At 37.0% G+C, this 17,579-nt stretch overlaps 1 protein-coding gene and 1 pseudogene across 7 annotated transcripts in view; one reads left to right on the forward strand and one right to left on the reverse strand.

Annotated features, from left to right (window-relative positions):
- SPART (spartin) overlaps positions 1-17,579 on the forward strand; it is a 52,145-nt gene that overhangs the window by 24,806 nt on the left and 9,760 nt on the right. For all 7 annotated transcript variants that reach the window (XM_057707504.1, XM_057707501.1, XM_057707505.1 and 4 more), the window contains exons 2-5: positions 3,801-4,609; positions 8,206-8,403; positions 10,498-10,653; positions 13,233-13,356. In XM_057707504.1, coding sequence (XP_057563487.1) covers positions 3,803-4,609; positions 8,206-8,403; positions 10,498-10,653; positions 13,233-13,356 — 1,285 coding nt within the window. In that variant the 5' untranslated portion in view covers positions 3,801-3,802. The remainder of the gene's footprint in view (positions 1-3,800; positions 4,610-8,205; positions 8,404-10,497; positions 10,654-13,232; positions 13,357-17,579) is intronic.
- LOC130835719 (protein lin-7 homolog C-like) lies at positions 14-730 on the reverse strand (annotated as a pseudogene).

Raw genomic sequence — 17,579 nt, forward strand, 5'->3', positions numbered from 1 at the left:
GTTTTTAATTGCATTAGGTCTGTTGCCTGCGTTTTGCTGATCTCATTTTTTCAAAGCGTGACTCCATTTCTTCTAAGACTTTGGGTGTGTACCGTACTACTAAGTTAACCTTTCCTTGAGCTGCTTTCAGCAGTTCTACAAGCTTTTCCGTGATGTTCTCCTTCAATGCTCACTCCATTAACAGAAAGGAGTTGATCTCCTCGCTTGAGCCCCCTGTGTCTATCAGCAATTCCCACCTGGAAGTGTTCGAGATACACAGATGGGAGAGTTTTGTTCTTTGCCTCCCATAATATTGAATCCAAGGCCTCCTTTTTTTGGTAGCTCAACAACTGGAGGATGAGAATATTCTTTGCTAGCAGCAAATGCAGCAACAGTAGCCTTTGGAGTCCTGTTAGCTCTCACTTCAGGACTGCTACTGATGTCTACAGTCTCGTAGACTTATTCATATACTCTCTTACAGCATTGCAGAATTCACTTTGAAGGACTCTTTGTAAAGCTTGAAGTTTATGTGGTGGTACCTCTCCACTCCTTTGCAGTTTTTCCAACAATTTGCTCTACAAATATACTGTATCCAATATGTGCTCAAGTGGGTTCCACTGAATCTTGTTTTGATGACTTTGAAGGTATGCAGGATCTTGATCATACGCACTAATCTTTTACTGCAGGATTGCTGGGAGAATTTCTTAATAGAGTCCCTCTCCAGTTGCACAGGTTCCCCCAGTGCCGCCATCTTCTCCCTTTGCTTGCAGACCCACAGGAAGTCCTGGAGACATTTTTGATCTGTCACGTGCTGGGTGGAGGGGGTGCTGTTTCTGGCATCTGGTAGATAGGGATCAGAGTGGGGTTAAACATCCTACAGTGATCAGGACAGCCTCCCATAACAAAGAATTTTCCAGCCAAAAATGTCAAATCAGACTGAGGTTGAGAAACCTTGAATTAGAGGATTAGTTCTGGAATCACACTATTTAACTCTGTCATCTAGGGCAGTGGGTTAGTAAACTTTTTTTGTAAAGTGCCAGATAGTAGACAGTAAAATATTTCAGGCTTGTGGGACACATGTGATCTCTGTTGCATATCCTTGTTTTTATAACCTTTTAAAAAAGTGAAAATAATTCTTAGCTCCAAGGTCTTTCAGAAACATGTGATCTAAGGCAGTTATCACCTTCAGACCTCAATTTTTTTTTTCTCTCTGCAAAGTGCTAGTAATAGTAACAATGCCTCAAGAGTTGTTTGTAAGGATTAAATGAGATAAACACCTAGCATAGTCTCCAGCATACATTAAACACTCTGTAAATGGTGCCTTGGTAGTAGTGGTGTCCTGTAGCACGTAGCAAAAAAGTGGGTGCCAAGTCTCAGTGTTGTTCAAGACCCTATTCAAGTCAGTTGGACAAATTTAAGAATGCTGGTTAAATTCCTAGATCAGCTGACAAAAACCTATTTAACCTCTGCTGTCGTACTTTCTGAACTCTGAGCGTCCTGGTACCCTAAGGAAGGTGGAGTGCAGAATTCCTATCCCATGGTTTCTGAAGAAAGAAAGCATTCTACTGACATTCTTTTTTAAAGACAGAATTACAGGGAAAGGGATTGTCAGTTTTGGTAGGAGATTCAAGGTAGGGCAAGTAAGGTCTGATAACAGTCAATTGTATATGATGTTTCCTAAACTGGGTACTGAATATATGTATTCTCTCAACTATCATGAATTCCCTGCATGATAAGGCTGACCAATGGTTTGTTTATTTTTCAGATTAGAAAGTATGGTTGGGCCAGTTTCAGTGATGCCTTTATAATGTAGATTGTTGTTAAATCAGCCTTGAATCCTTTAAATTATCCTATCATTATAATTTTTAATGAGATCATGGGAAAAGAATCTCTAGAACCGCAGTGTCCACAGTTGGCACATGTGGGTATTGAGCACTTGAGATGAGCATAGTTGGAATTGAGGTGTGCTTCAAGTGTAAAATACACACTAGGTTTTGAAGACTTAATGCGAAAAAATAAGGTAAACTGTATCATTAATAATTTTTATATTGGGCTTTCTAGGTGGCGCAGTGGTTAAGAATCCGCCTGACAATGCAGAGGTCACGGGTTCGATCCCAGCTCCAGGAAGATCCCACATGCCGCGGAACTAAGCCCGTGTGCCAAAAAAAAAAATAATAATAATAATTTTTATATTGGTACCTGGTGAAATAATATTTTGGATGTATTTGGAGAAATAAAATAATATCACAAGTTTATTTTTACTTTTTAAATGTGGCTATTAGAAAATTACATATTAAAAATGTGGCTATTAAAATAACATATGTAGTTAACTTTATAATTCTATTAGACAGTGCTGCTCTAAAGCTTCAGTTTACTGTTTTAAAATTAGTAATTTTTTTATTCTGCATCTATTAAGAATTAAATTTTTTAAAAATTTATTTATTTAATTTATTTATTGGCTGCGTTGGGTCTTCGTTGCTGCACACGAGCTTTCTCTAGCTGTGGTGAGTGGGGGCTACTCTTCGTTGTGGTGCGAGGGCTACTCTTCGTTGTGGTACAAGGGCTCCTCATTGCAGTGGCTTCTCTTGTTGCAGAATACAGGCTCTAGGCGCGAGTGCTTCAGTAGTTTCAGCACACTGGCTCAATAGTTGTGGCACACGGGCTTAGTTGCTCCAAGGCATGTGGGATCTTTCAGGAGCAGGGCTTGAACCCTGGTCCCCTGCATTGGCAGGAGGATTCTTAACCACTGCGCCACCTAGGAAGTCCAAGAGTTAAATATTTTTGTAAGACTTGCAGCATGCAGGATCCTTAGTTGCAGCATGCAGGGTTCTTAATTGTGGCATGCATGTAGGATCTAGTTCCCCGAGCAGGGATGGAACCTGGGCCCCTTGCATTGGGAACATGGAGTCTTACTCATTGAACCACCAGGGAAGTCCCCCCAGTTACACCTTTTTAATAATCTTTTAAGACATTTTAATGCAGTTTTGGGAGGGAACAGGGCTAACTGCATGTGAATAACCTGCCACCTTTAAATAGAAGGCAGGTAGCTTTAAAGCTTCATTCAGGTTTTTTTTTTTTCTCATTTCTGTCCTCTCCAGTGTGTGATTCAACCTCATTTTTAGTTAGCTACTATAATCTGGAATTATAATAAATTTTAGAATAAGATTGTTTTGCTCCAACCTTAAAGATTTAGGAAACTTTTGTTTCTTATAAGAAACTAGAACAAGAAAATTATTCAGTAAATGTATTCTGGTTTATTCTCTTATGTTTTTAATTAAAAAGGTATTTAGGACCAAGAGCATCATTTATTTATCCATTCAACAAATACGTATTTTTTTAATTAATTTATTTATTGGCTGCATTCAGTCTTCGTTGCTGCATGCAGCCTTTCTCTAGTTGAGGCAGGCAGGGACTACTCTTTGTTGTGGTGTCTGGGCTTCTCATTGCGGTGGCTTCTCTCTTGTTGCAGAGCACAGGCTCTAGGTGTGCAGGGTTCAGTGGTTGTGGCACACAGGCTCAGTAGTTGTGGTGCACGGGCTTAGTTGTTCTGCAGCATGTGGAATCCTCCTGGACCAGGGCTCGAACCCGTGTCCCCTGCATTGGCAGGCAGATTCTTAACCACTGCGTCACTAGGGAAGCCCCTCAATAAATACATATTGAGTGCTTCCTCTATGTCAGATCTAATAATAGGCTTAGGGATTACATTATGAACAAGACAGACAAGCAAGGCTCCAATCCTCTGAAATATATTCAGATTGGAGAAATTGATAATAAGTAAACAAATATATAAGGTAGTTACAGATATATTTTCTGTTTTGCAGAAATGGAACAAGAGCCACAAGATGCAGAACCTGCTGAAATTAAGATCATCAAGGAAGCATACAAGAAGGCCTTTTTATTTGTTAATAAAGGACTTAATACAGATGAATTAGGTCAGAAGGAAGAAGCAAAGAACTACTATAAGCAAGGAATAGGACACTTGCTCAGAGGAATCAGCATTTCAACAGATCCCGAACACGTAGGTCCTGGGTGGGAATCTGCTAGACAGATGCAACAGAAAATGAAAGAAACGCTGCAGAATGTACGTACCAGGTTGGAAATTCTAGAGAAGGGTCTTGCCACTTCTCTACGGAATGATCTTCAGGAGGTACCCAAGTTATATCCAGAATTTCCACCTAAAGACATGTCTGAAAAGTCACCGGAACCTCAGTCCTTTAGTTCACTTCCTCAGCACAATGAAGTAAATGGAAGCACTTCAACTACAAGTACAGAATCAGTTTCTACACCTGGTACTTTGTCAGTACCTTCTCAGAGTCATCCGTCAGAAGCTCCTCCCGCTTACACTCCTCAAGCTGCTGAGGGTCACTACACTGTATCGTATGGAACAGAATCTGGGGAGTTCTCATCAGTTGGGGAAAACTTTTATAGGAATCATTCTCAGCCACCTCCTCTTGAGACCTTAGGGCTAGATGCAGATGAGTTGATTTTGATACCAAATGGAGTACAGATATTTTTTGTAAATCCTGCGGGCGAGGTTAGTGCACCTTCATATCCTGGGTACCTTCGAATTGTGAGATTCCTGGATAATTCTCTTGATACAGTTTTAAACCGCCCTCCTGGGTTTCTTCAGGTAAGCCAAAGAAAAATGTAAATGTAATTTGAAGTATGTGTAGAATATATTATTTTTATTTGTTAGTATTTATAATGCGTCCAAGACAGTAAGTGCAAAAAGATTATTATAAGTTCTAGTTCCTTTTTTTAAGTATATTTCATGAAATCTGTGACCCTTAAGCACCTGTGTTTGTTTTTGATAGTTTCTCTTTTTCCTTTTCTTTAAAGTCTTGTTTTAGTATTAAATTTGTGATGATGGGACCTGAGGGAGATCTGAATATTCATCCTTAACTTTTAATTTTTTATCTGAAGAAGAAACCTAATAAGTTTAATTTCAAAAGGGATTTATGTAGATAATTAATAAGAACCTGCTGTAGAGCACAGGGAACTCCACTTCGCTCTGCAGCAGAAACTAACACAACACTGTAAAACAACTATACCCCAATTAAGAAAGCGGGGGGGATTTATGTAACTCATATATGAATGTATAACTGTAAATTTCCACAAATGTTGTCAGGCCCCAGCTGAGGGGCTGAACTGGGCTAGATCCAACCTGCTGTCTGGAACAGTGGTCCTCAACTAGTCAGAACTACCCGCTCACCCCCACCCCCAGTTTCCCCACCCTGGGATGTTTTGGCAGTAGTTGGGGACATTTTTGGTTGTCACAGCTGGGAGTGGGGAGTGTGCTACTGCTACTGGCATATAGTGGGTAGAGGCCAGGTGTACTGCTAAACATCTAAAAAGAATAGCTCTCATCAATAAAAAAATTAATGGAAAATGTCAGTCATGCGAAGGTGGAGAAACTCTAGTCTACGAGTAGAGACTGTGATGCTTGTCTAAGATGCAATTCTAGTTTTTCAAACACATTAAATTTACCAGAATGGGCCTTGGACCAAGAGCAGAGATTCGTGCTAAATAAAGGTTGTTTTTAGGACGCTGTTGTGGAATTAATGAGGTATTCTGAAAGTGATGGTCCAACAATAATCTGTTTTAAAAGATTGGACATTGGTACAGGGAGATGGGTTCTAGAAATAAGAATTCAGTATACATTAGGTATAACAAAAGGGTTTGCATGAAAGGGAGATGACTGAGCAAGGCAGGTGTTTTTATCCAGAGTCCGGATGATGTGGTTTAGTTACAGTACTAGTTATCTAGATTTATTTTCTCTCTTGGTATACTCTATTTTCAATTCTTGTACAGCTTGTACATGAGTCAGCTTGAAGGTTGTTTAAATATAGTTGGAGACATACTAGGGGGTGTATGAAGGAGATGTTTCATGACATTGTTTAAAGGAAGACTTCATTAATGAACAGGAAGAATAGTGTGAGTCTCGTAAATTATTTTAAGAAAGAAGGCTTGAGGTTAAAAAGAGTAGGCTTATTGATTGGGATTGTGAGGAGGCTGATAAAGGATACTTTCTGCTGATCTGGTAATAGAGCAGCATTGTAAGAGTAGAATTTAGAAAAACTTTTGGGGCCTGGGCTGCTGGAGGTGTGGGGAATGAACATCAGAAACATTCACCGGTTACATGAGCTCAACCACTAAAATGACTTGTTCTCTTGTAAAAATGTGTTCTTAGTGCTTTTAATTTTGTTTTTAATCTTTCCAGTATCTCCTATTTTGAGTCCAAAATAAAAGTAAAGTTGTACCCAAAGTTTGAGTCTTTTTAAGAGGCTCTCATTTACATGTATTCAGATATTTGTAGCAGTGTCCTTAAAGTTACCATGTTTACTGAATTTTTTTGTTCTAAACAAATATTAAAACAACTGAGTATTAGAAATTAGGTGTAATTTCTTATGCTGTAGAAAAATCACATTACTTTATTTAGGAAATTAGAAATTAATTTGGTTTTAAGTAGGCAGACTAGAATTCTGTGGCTTCTGAGAACTATTTTTCTCTTGACTTTAGTTTTAATACACTTTTTAAACCTGTTAAATTTATAGTTAGTTCATATGGAACTTGGACATGAGATTGCCCTCTGAAATTGAAACTGGGAGAAGTCAGCCTATGGTGGGTGAGCTCACCAGTGTATGATAATCTACCGTGAGAAAGGTCTATAAAGTTTTATTTGAGAAGATTTGAGGATACTCCATTTCAATCAAGGTGACCAGAATGTGGTTAATCTTAGAGAAATCATGGCATAGAAAAAGAAACCTTTCCCAAACTTTAGTCATTTAAGTATAACCTTTATGGTTTTTTTCTGTTGTTGTTAAATCCATCTCTTGCTATTCATATTTTTATTTGTGTCTCATTTGTTAATTTTATCCTAAACAGTAACAACTGTGAAATTGAGGGAAAGATGTTGTATTATTCTGTAACATATATTAAAATATGTAGCTACTCAAATTTTAAATAGTTTGCATATTACTTGAAGTCATTTCACATACCACAGATGGTTATATATCATACTTTGGAAAATATAATAATCAGTTTTACTGTAACTTGTCTGAAGTTTAACTTTTATAGAAGTTGGAGAGTGGCTTTTGAGATGACAAAAAAAAAAAAGAGAATCCATTCAAAAAAAAATTGAAGATGTTTGTTAAGCACTTTCTAGGAAAATCAGACTTAAGTGCTTGATCCCTGCACGTTTGTATTCTCTTGGTCAGAGATAATGATAGTGTGCTAGAATTTTCCATCGTTTGTATGAAATCTTTCATCTGTGACTCATGTTCATCGCACAATATTTTGATAATCGATTGTTCTTCCAAGTTGCTTAATATGAGGAAGAGGCTATCCTGGATGTGGGGCAAAATTATATTCTGGTCACTCAAAGAGTAAATGGAAATGAATACATTTGGATATTCTGATTTAGTTTCTTCTGAATTTAGATCTCCAGGAGGTGAGTTTAATTAAATCCTGCTGTGATAATCTGACCTACCCAGATGACGTTGCAGGGCAGCTTCGTGTCATTTTGATTTAACTTCACAACAGATAGAGTGAATCCATAATGTAACTTAATGTTCATGCTCTATCAGATCAGGTTGGGTTTAGTTTGAAAAAAAGAAAAAAGAAAATTCAACATTGTGAATTCTGGGTTTCTAATTAAAATAATTGTTTAGCTTCTCCGGTGGCAGATAGCATGTGTCTCAACCCTAGCTCCACTTTTTGGTTGTTGACTCTGAGCAACTTAATTAACCTCTCTGTGCTTCAGTTTTCTTGTAGTTAAAATGACAACAGTAACCAACTTCATGGAATTGTTGTGAGGATTAAATCAGTAAATACACGTGGAGTACTTGGAAATAGTTTGATTTTATTTATTTCCACAAAGGATGTCTGATTTGAATAATAAAGAAAACCTTAATTTACTTTGACCATTATTTATTTAAAGCTAGACTCATTATTGGTTAACAGTGGGCTATTTAAGGGCAGCAGTTTTAAGACTGTGTAGTTAATTAGTGGAGCAATAACGTTTTTAGCACAGTTCCTGTGAGTGTTTTTCAGGGAGATCAGATTAGCAAAGGGTTGATTTTTATTGGGGGTTTGTCCATGCTGATGGTTCTAGAAAGCCTTGTAAAATTAATTTCAAACTTTAATATATGTATTTGCTAGTATAACAATATTTAAAACCTTGGTGAAAACCTAATTCTATTAACTGATTTGTTTTAATCTTTTCAGGTTTGTGACTGGTTGTATCCTCTAGTTCCTGATAGATCTCCAGTTCTTAAATGTACTGTAGGAGCCTACATGTTTCCTGATACAATGTTACAAGCATCAGGATGCTTTGTGGGGGTTGTCTTGTCTTCTGAATTACCAGAAGATGACAGAGAACTCTTTGAGGATCTACTAAGACAAATGTCTGACCTTCGGCTCCAGGTAACTTGTGTGATCACCTTCAGAATGAAAACCTACTTTAACATAAGCAGTTCTACTTTAAGGGCATTGTAATGAGCTCTAATGTGATCAGAGTTAGGAAACTGAGAGTATGTAATTTGCTTATGTGTTCACAAGTACAAGTTGGGAATTGGCTGTAAACCGTGATTAAGATTGTGGTCTCTGGAGTCAAATTGCTTTGATTTGAATTTAAACTCTTCCACTTAATAGCTATTTAACTCAAGTTGTTGATCTTCTCTATACGTTAGTGTTTTATCACAAAATGAGGATAATAATAACATCCGTGTCCTTGGGCTGTGATGAGGATTAAAAGTTAATACATTAAGGCACTTACATCATTGGTAGCAAATAGTAATGTCCTGTCAACATTAGCTCTTGTTAGGACCACTGTCGTACTTCTCAGTTGGAAAAGTGGGCTAATGGGACTAAATGGCAAAGTGACGGTAATTTCAGCATTAGCATCTGGGTAATGTTGGACATTTTAGGGGCGTGACTTGAGGAACAGGTTTTGTTTGAGGGAACTGTTTTTGTTCTCATGATGAATGAAGGCAAAATAAAATAAGATTTAAAATATGGTTGGTCGCCCTATGAACTTGCCTTATTTAGCCCATTTCCTCTGTCCACATGCTGATCTGTTATAGGGATTGAAATAGAGTATAATGGAGATATTTTCTTTAGGTGTTCTTGCCCAATCTAATGTAGGACGAGAGGGGAAAAATATTTTTGATTGTGAATATTGACAGTTATCTGAAGTTGAAGGAGATTGACAGCATGTTAGTGTAATCTTTCATTTTCTCCTTAAATCAGCTGATATTTAGAATTCATTGTTTAACATGGTACTATGTTAAACGATGGTATGGGAAAAAAGAACAGAGGAAGCTATGAAGATATATATATAACAGCTCCTATTCTTGAGCACCTTACAGTTTGTTGAATAACCAGAGTAGAGTATGATAGGTGATGGAAAAAAGTAAGAGGAGATCAGGGAGGATTTCACAAAGTAGTTTCCTTTGAGTTCACTCATGAAAGGTTTGTTCCTTTTTCCTCAGGAAGTAGAATACACTTTCAGTCCATACCTATATTAAAAATTTAAGCTCAAAGGTGATTGGAGCAGATCACCAGCTAAGTGAAAGGTCAGAGAGTCATCTCAGCATTAGGTTGTGAGAACTATATGTGAGGATGACCTGGTGATCAACATGTACTTAAATGCTAGATGTTTAAGCTATGTTAACAAAATGCATGACCCCATACAGAAGTGTGTGTAGCCTCAGTGTTTTCAGGAGAGGAGTTTACGAAGGCAGCAACATGGTCAGATGCATGTGGGTTCAAGTCTAAGCTTTGCTGTTTACTAGCTGAATGAAGTGGCGTTCTTAAGTATTCCAGCCTTTTATAGAGCTGTTTCTCCTTTCACCTCTACATTCATTTGGCCTGTGTTACTGGACTCTAGGAAAGAAATTAAACTGACCTTTCTTATGTTATATGTTTACTTCCTCTGTTCAGCTTTATTTTCTGGTTGCATGTTATTTTTAGTTTTCTGTATTGTCCTGGAATTCCAGCAGTCAACAAAAGTTAGTTACTAGCTATACTTTTGACTTGTCTTCACTCTTAAGCATTCATTTAGCAAAGTGTTTGCAAGCAGATTACCTTTAGTGTTGAGTGCAAAAATGAAAAAACAAAATCAGCCTTCTAACAATGCAAAGTAGTTAAACTGGACATGAGGTTTGTTAATTATCTTTAAACTCATTTACTCTTATATGTGTTTCCTAAAACTTGTTATTTATTATGTAACTAAATTCAAATGTAACTGCATCTAATTTAACGTTCGCTTATACCAACAACTGCTATAAGTTTCTTTCTTATACTTTGTCTTTTGAAATTTGCTTCAGGCCATATCCTGCGAACCAGAGAACTCAAAGATTTGAAGTTTGGTGATGAGATTAAAAAAAACTATATAGAGAAAGACAGCAAAAGTAGTTGTAAAACACTGTCATTTGAATAAGTATGTTAGTGGAGCATGGTGTATCATAGCTTAGAGGAAATTTGAATTTGAGCTAAGCTTAGTCCTTTATTCCTTAGGCCAACTGGGACCGGGCAGAAGGAGAAAATGAATTCCAAATCCCTGGAAGATCCAGATGCCGCCCTGACCAGTTGAAGGAAGCCAGTGGCGCTGATGTGAGACAGTTGGACGCAGGCAGTAAGGATGTGCGTCATAAGGGAAAACGGGGGAAAAAGGTAAGTAAAGTAAGTGAAAGACCAACAAGGTATGAGTGTGTGTTCTATTCTAATGGTACCTTTCACCAGTTCAAATTATTTATAAGATCCCCATTTAGTAAAGCAGAGCAACTTGCAGATTCACAAAGTGATCACTGGTAAAATAATTACAATCAGCTTTAATATTTCCAAGTATTTGTTATTGAAACTGTTTTAAAAGATAATCTGTGTTTGGGGCGGGCGGGGGGGGGGGATAGATTTTTTTTCAACTTTTTGGAAGATTTTTACATTTACAGTAATGATGTATGTTTTTTGTTTTATGTTATTTTCCACCTTCCTATATATACCAGGATCTTGGGGTTAGGTATGCTTTTCCTTATGCTGCCATTTTCATTCAGTTGCTTATTTCTTCATGCATAGTCAACAAAACAGAGAAAATGGGCTCTTAAAAATATATATTTAGTAGTTTCTTCTTTCATTTCTTAGATTCTGTGATATGTCCCAAATGGTAAATTTGGATTAGAGTTCAGGAAATACTTATTAAGTGCTAGAAAGCTGAGCATAGTGAGAAAAACTTTAAATTTCTCATCTCGACGTATTTACCATCTAGTGGGGAGGACAGATTAGCAAGAGATCATTTCTACCCTATGTGGTCTTTAGATGAAAGTACATAGGTTGTATAGAAGGCTAGGTTGTACCTTCTACGTAGGTGAGTGGTGTGGGAAGCAGTTAAGGAGGCTCCTTCTGGAGGGCATTATGGCTAGGATGAGTCCTGAAGGTGAAATAAGCAAACCTGAGGTGAAAGAAAGTAGCATTGTGTGGCTATTGAATTATAAACAGGTTGGTACTGCTCATTGCTGTATTCCATAATATATGTGCTCAGTCACTGTCTTCGGAATTAATGACTGTGACATGAATATTCTACTTTTACTTGCCAACTGCCACTGTGGGTTATGTTGAGCATCTTAGACCAGCTTTATGAGGACATTGGGAGTCCAAAATGCAAATTAGAAATTCATTTTTAAAAATTTAATTCCTTGGTTAAGAAAAAAATGACATAAAAAGGTAGCTACCTTTGGAAAGCTTTACTCCCACCTTTGTCCCTGTCTACACCATTCCTCCTGCCACTATTGGTAATTACTTTTATTAGGATCTTGTGTTTCTTTCCTAGAAGCAAACAAAATCTCTCCCTTTCTTATACAAAAGGTATCATCACATAGAGTGTCCTATATATATATTTTTTTGATAATAAAGTCTGGGGTAAATAGAGAACTTCCTCAGTCTTTTACCTTATATTTCATTGTATAAATATATCATAGTTTCTTTAATCAGTCTCTTATTGAGGGGTATTTGGTGTGCTTGTTTGCTATCACAAACAATGCTTCAGTGAATAACTTTGTAGAGCCATTGATTCATACATCTGTAGGTAATTCATCAAATAAATTCTTAGAGGTGGGGTTACGGTGTCAACAGATAAACACATTTGTAATTCTGATTTTGCTACATTGCCCTCCCTAAGGATTACACTATGCAGCACTGTACCAGCAGTGTATGAGCGTACCTATCTCCCCACAGCTTGCTCAACAGAGTCAGTGGTCTCTCTTTCTGTATTTTGGCAATCTGATGATGAGAGAAATACATTGGAATATATTAATTTGCATCGATTTTATTATGAGTGAAGTTGAGCAAATGTATAAGGGTAACTTGAATTTCGTTTTCTGTGTAATGTCATGTCTTTTGTCCATTTTTATTACTGGGTTGCTAGTCCTCAGTTTCTAGGAGCTCTTTATATATTAGGGACATAGGCTCATTGTCAAAGATAGACATTGCAAATATTTTGTTTAATTTGTCTTTGGGTTTTATTTGTGAGTGGCTTTTCCCCATGTGTAGGAGTTTTTGTTTTTAATGTTGTTTTATATTTTAAGTGAGGTTGTATTTGTATTTATGTTGGGCAGTTTGAGTTTCAAGTTATTTTATAATATTATGTCTGAGTTAGCCTACTTATAAGTTTTTAGAATGAAAATAAATTTAGCTTTGAGATTTTGAGTGTTGGCCCTAGCCATTAAATTAGCAAAGTACAAGTATTTCTATCTTTCCCATTTCCATTCAGATGGAATGGCAGATTCTGTGTTTATATGTTTTTATTTGCTTTTACTTGATTTCTGTCAAAACCAGTTTATTTGGATACATTCTTCCTTACTGATTGAGTTATTTAATGGAAATCTTGTAACCTTGCTGAGTACTGTAAGCATACATGTGAATATCTAGGGGGTGATAGCTCTATGATGGAACTCAGTCTAGTCAAGGAAAGAAACAAGTTAGTCAGTTTAAATATAATTTGATAAATACTGTATTGGAGGTATGTTGGTATTTAAATCATACTTACCAATGGGACATAACATAAGACCAGAACAGTTTTCACTTTCACAGTGATTATGGTATTGCACTTTATGTAATAAAATGTACTGATAACTAAGTAGGCTGGAAATATTTTCATTAATTAGTATTTATTGGCTTAATATTTTATTACAAAATGCTTAATGATTTTCCCTCCTCTTAGTATTTATTATTTCACATTTTAAAATATTTTTACTATTTAGGCCAAAGGTACTTCAAGTGAAGAAGTTAATCTGAGTCACATTGTACCCTATGAGCCAGTTTCAGAAGAAAAAGCAAAGGAATTACCTGAATGGAGTGAGAAAGTGGCTCAAAACATTTTGTCAGGTATTATAATAATGTTAACTTTTCTCCCTTAAAATGTGAAAGCTTTGGATCCCATTAGGGAATACTTGGAAAGATAATATTTTATGTTTTGATTTTAAGTGATCAGCTTATAAATACTTAAAAATAGAAGGAACTAGTCTCTTTGAATGTCACATATTGTCATCTTGGTGTGAATTCTTCTTGGTCTTGTTATTCTGTTTTACTCTTGGGAAAATTGGTAGTGAAAAGCCTCAAGAGTCTCCAAACTTTCAGAATAGCTCTGAACATAAAATTAGTTATTTTCCTTTCCCCTTTGAAATTCCCCCTTAATCTTTTTTTCTCCCCTTCTCCTCCCTCCTTCTCCACCAAAAAAAATGATATTCATCCATCTTTGGAAGCAAAGCAACACTCCCTAACCACACAGCAATACAGGCATGAGAAGATCTGAGAATCATAGCCAAACTGTTTGGGGAGTAGGCCCTACTATTTAATTAAGGTTAGAAAGGGCTTCAGATCATTTATTTTAAAACCAAAATGATCAATACCGACATATATATTTATACTTTAATTGGTTAACATTTTAACTTTTCAACTGTCGTAGCTCTCAGATTGAGACATTCTATTTTGTTTTTTAACAAATATTGCCAGTCGTTATTCAGTAAGTCAGATTCATGACCCAGTAAGGGGATCTTGACTAGTTATTTACAAGACTATCAGTATAGGTTTTCATCTCTATACTAAAAGCTCATTAAAATAATAAAGGTACTTAAAACAGAGGAAATCTTTAACATGAAAAAGCAACAAACTAAGTGAAAAATGGTTAAACAGCTAGGAGCAAGCAAAACATTTTGCCCAATGTCAAAGAGCTGCTTGAGACAAGTAGAAAATATAATGCCAAATTTTCAAATATATGTGTAGCAGTTAAAACTGACCCTTGAAAGAGATTTTTAAAGAAGTTGTAAAGAAAAACCTTCACTCTTACTACCTTACCCCCTACCTTTACAGGGTGCTAAGCTATTTATTAGGTCAGTATTCAGAAAATTAACCCTTATTTACACATAGGTAGATAACTAAATTTAAAGGTAATTAAGTTTTTTTAATTTATACTGCTACAAGATTATGTACTATCCACGTGTAACAAACCATCCCAAACTTTAATGGCATGAAACAATAAGCATTTGTTTATGCTTAGGAATTCTGTGGGCCAGGTATTCCAAAAGGTCATAGCAGGGATGGCTTGTGTCTGCTTCATGATGTCAGGGCCTCAGCTAAGAAGACTCAGAGGCTGACTAGTGACTCAGTAGCTGGGGGCTGGAATCATCTGAAGGCTCCTTCAATCACACATATGGCATCTGGGTTGGGAGAGCTCAAAATCTAGGACTGCCTACACATGACCTCTCCATGCCTCTTGACTTCCTCACAGCATGGCGTCCTTAAGCTCATCTGACTTCTACATGGTAGCTCAGGGTTCAAGTGTGAATGGTCCACCGAACAGGCAGAGGCTGCATTATTGTTTCTGACATATACTCTTGGAAATTTCCAGCATCATTAATTATAAGCAAGTAACAAGCCTGCCCAGATTCAGGGGAATGTGACTTAGACCCCACTTCTTGATGGGAAGAATGTCAAGGTCATGTTAAAAGAACATGTGGAATAGGAGATACTGTTTTTGGCCATCTTTGGAAAATATCACATGCCGCAAAATCTTAGGCGTCCTAGGCACCATACAGATTCCACACTCTGGTTCTATTTGAAGAAGTAGATCATCCTGAGAGCCAGCTAATCCTGGGGAGAGGTCTCTTCAGACATTTCAGAAGAACTCTCGGCCATGCATGATTTGAAAATGAGCCAAAACGACCTTCTGGTAACACTTAGAGACCTTCTTTACTACTTGGGACTTTAGTGTCTTCAGGCTTGTGACTCTTTCTTTTCATCCTGTATCCTCAGGGCTACAGTTCTAGCAATAGCCCTAATAGTAACATTAAACCTATTTAACTGCCAGTCAGAATACCTGCCTCCTTATATCTGTGCTTTTTAATAGGTAGAATGAAAAACAACTAGCTCACTCAATAATTAAGGTACAAGTAACAGAAAAAAGTATAAGAAATATCCAAGATTTACTCAAGGGAAAATTATCTGTTCTGTCAAGAAACTATTTCTACTGACTCATGCAGGCTGTTTACAAAGATGAGTAACCAGGAATCTAAATTGAGCTCATTCACCTTAGCCCAATAATGAGTAAAAATCAGTAAAAGCTGCAGTCTTATACTTTATGAATGTAAACGGTGAAAAAAGTAAAAAACAAAAAAAAACTGCTTAAGATTTACACATGTAGAATATTGGCTTGAAAAGCCTAGACTTCCACTGTAATAAGGCAGCTGCCAAACATTTTAGATGGAAGAGTGTCTAGTAAGCTGATTTGGGAGGAAGTAGAAGGTTGGTGATAGTAAACTGAGTAGAGCCCCCATTGGGTTAGGTTTGAATTAGGTCATTTTAAGTCATCTCCCAACCTCTCATTTATTCAGCATTCATTCATTGCCTTCTGTATCTCAGCATTAACTGAGTGTGTAGGATGCAGACATGGATAGAATAAATCTATATCTGGCATTACACATGCCGTTTAAAAGATCTTAATAGCTACCAATGAAATACTGTATTTCCGTATCTTCTATTGCAGCCTCTGCAGTTTTAATTATGCTCTTCCATGGTGATAGCTTGTTATAATTTACATCTACTTTTTTCTCTTTATTAGTCCTGTGACTTTTTATTTATCTCACTTCCACTTATTTTTCTGAAAATCATTGATGGACTCCATCCCCCTTGTTTGATATAGTTTCTTTGTAGGATTATAGTCTACTTGAGCTCCCGTTTGTTCACTGCCATTTATTTCATGATTTACTAGTCTTCCTTGAACTTCAACTGTTTTTTACCTCACACTTTTCAATCTATCAGTTAACTCTAAAAACACATAATTTTTTTCTTGACTAGACATCTTCAGTCCTTTTATTGTTAATGTGAACTCCTGGCTGGCACCTGTTTGCCTGGGTTTGAGCCCTGATCCTCCTCCAAGGGTAGGATAGTGGGGATAGGGTTGGAGCTAGAGGTGGACATGTTGTCTGAAACAGGAAGAGAAACATCAATTTCTTGAATCAGTTACTACTTGGTACTTTTCTTTAGCATTTTAAAATAAACATGTATGATTTTCATATCATCATTGGATGCCTCCTTACTAATGGGCTGAAGTAATGATGTAAAAACCAAGGCACAGACCTTGGGAGAACATACTTAAGTATTTTTAAAAGCTCATTGTTTCAGGGTATAGCCAAAAAGGAGATGTTTAAAATTGTAACTCTCACCAGGGGAGGGTAACACTTTCCTCCCCCTCTTAGGGAAAACTGTTCTCCTTGTGTTTGTTTTCTTGGTTCTCCTATCTGCTTCCCACATCTCCTTTCCCCACATGCTCTCTGGCTCAAGGCCTTTTCTCTTCACTAGAGAAGTCTCTGTCACCCTGCTTTCTCTCTGACAATCTCTGCTTTCATTCTTGCTGCAAGAAGCATGGGCAAAACAGAGAGCTAGGGCCTACTCTCATGAGAAATGGCTAGGTCTCTCATTTTTTCTATTTTTAGATTTTTTCTTCTCCTGAATTATTTGGGAGTTCTCATGTCTTTGTCATTCAGGTTTAAGTCACAAATTAAAAGGTGCTGAGATCCAGAGATTTGGGTTTGAGAAAGAAGCAGGACCCCATACCTTATGTCTTTGGCCCAGAGCAAACAAGCAAGAGTTCTGCATTGGTGTTTGAGATAGGAGGTGTTGGTTTCCAGTTTGCATTGTTTGTCTTTGGCTCCTTCAAGGGTTTGTGGGGCAGAAGTGGTACCTGGACTAAGGCAAAAAGAACAAGGATACTGGGTCTTCTAGCCAAATACAATCTTAATGGCACCAAAACTCAAAATTAGTCCCTAACAATAGTATACCTGTGGTAAGTAATAAATAGAGATGCCTACTAGTTGTAGTGACAGCATAGAGTAATACAGAACTGTTGTTGAGTGATACGTGTATTACATATATCACATACGTGTATCACCTAATATATATATTAGGTCTAAGTGTTGAAAGACAAATTTACTTAGAAAAGGTTCCAGGCAGAACACTAGAAATACAGAGTTGACTTGAAAATTTATGGCATGTTTGGGATTTGAGTATTGAACTCCTTGGTTTTTTCCTATTGATCAGTTATTTGTTAATGG

The sequence above is a fragment of the Hippopotamus amphibius genome, chromosome 14 (genome assembly GCF_030028045.1).
Source record: "Hippopotamus amphibius kiboko isolate mHipAmp2 chromosome 14, mHipAmp2.hap2, whole genome shotgun sequence".
In the NCBI taxonomy this organism is placed as follows: domain Eukaryota; kingdom Metazoa; phylum Chordata; class Mammalia; order Artiodactyla; family Hippopotamidae; genus Hippopotamus; species Hippopotamus amphibius.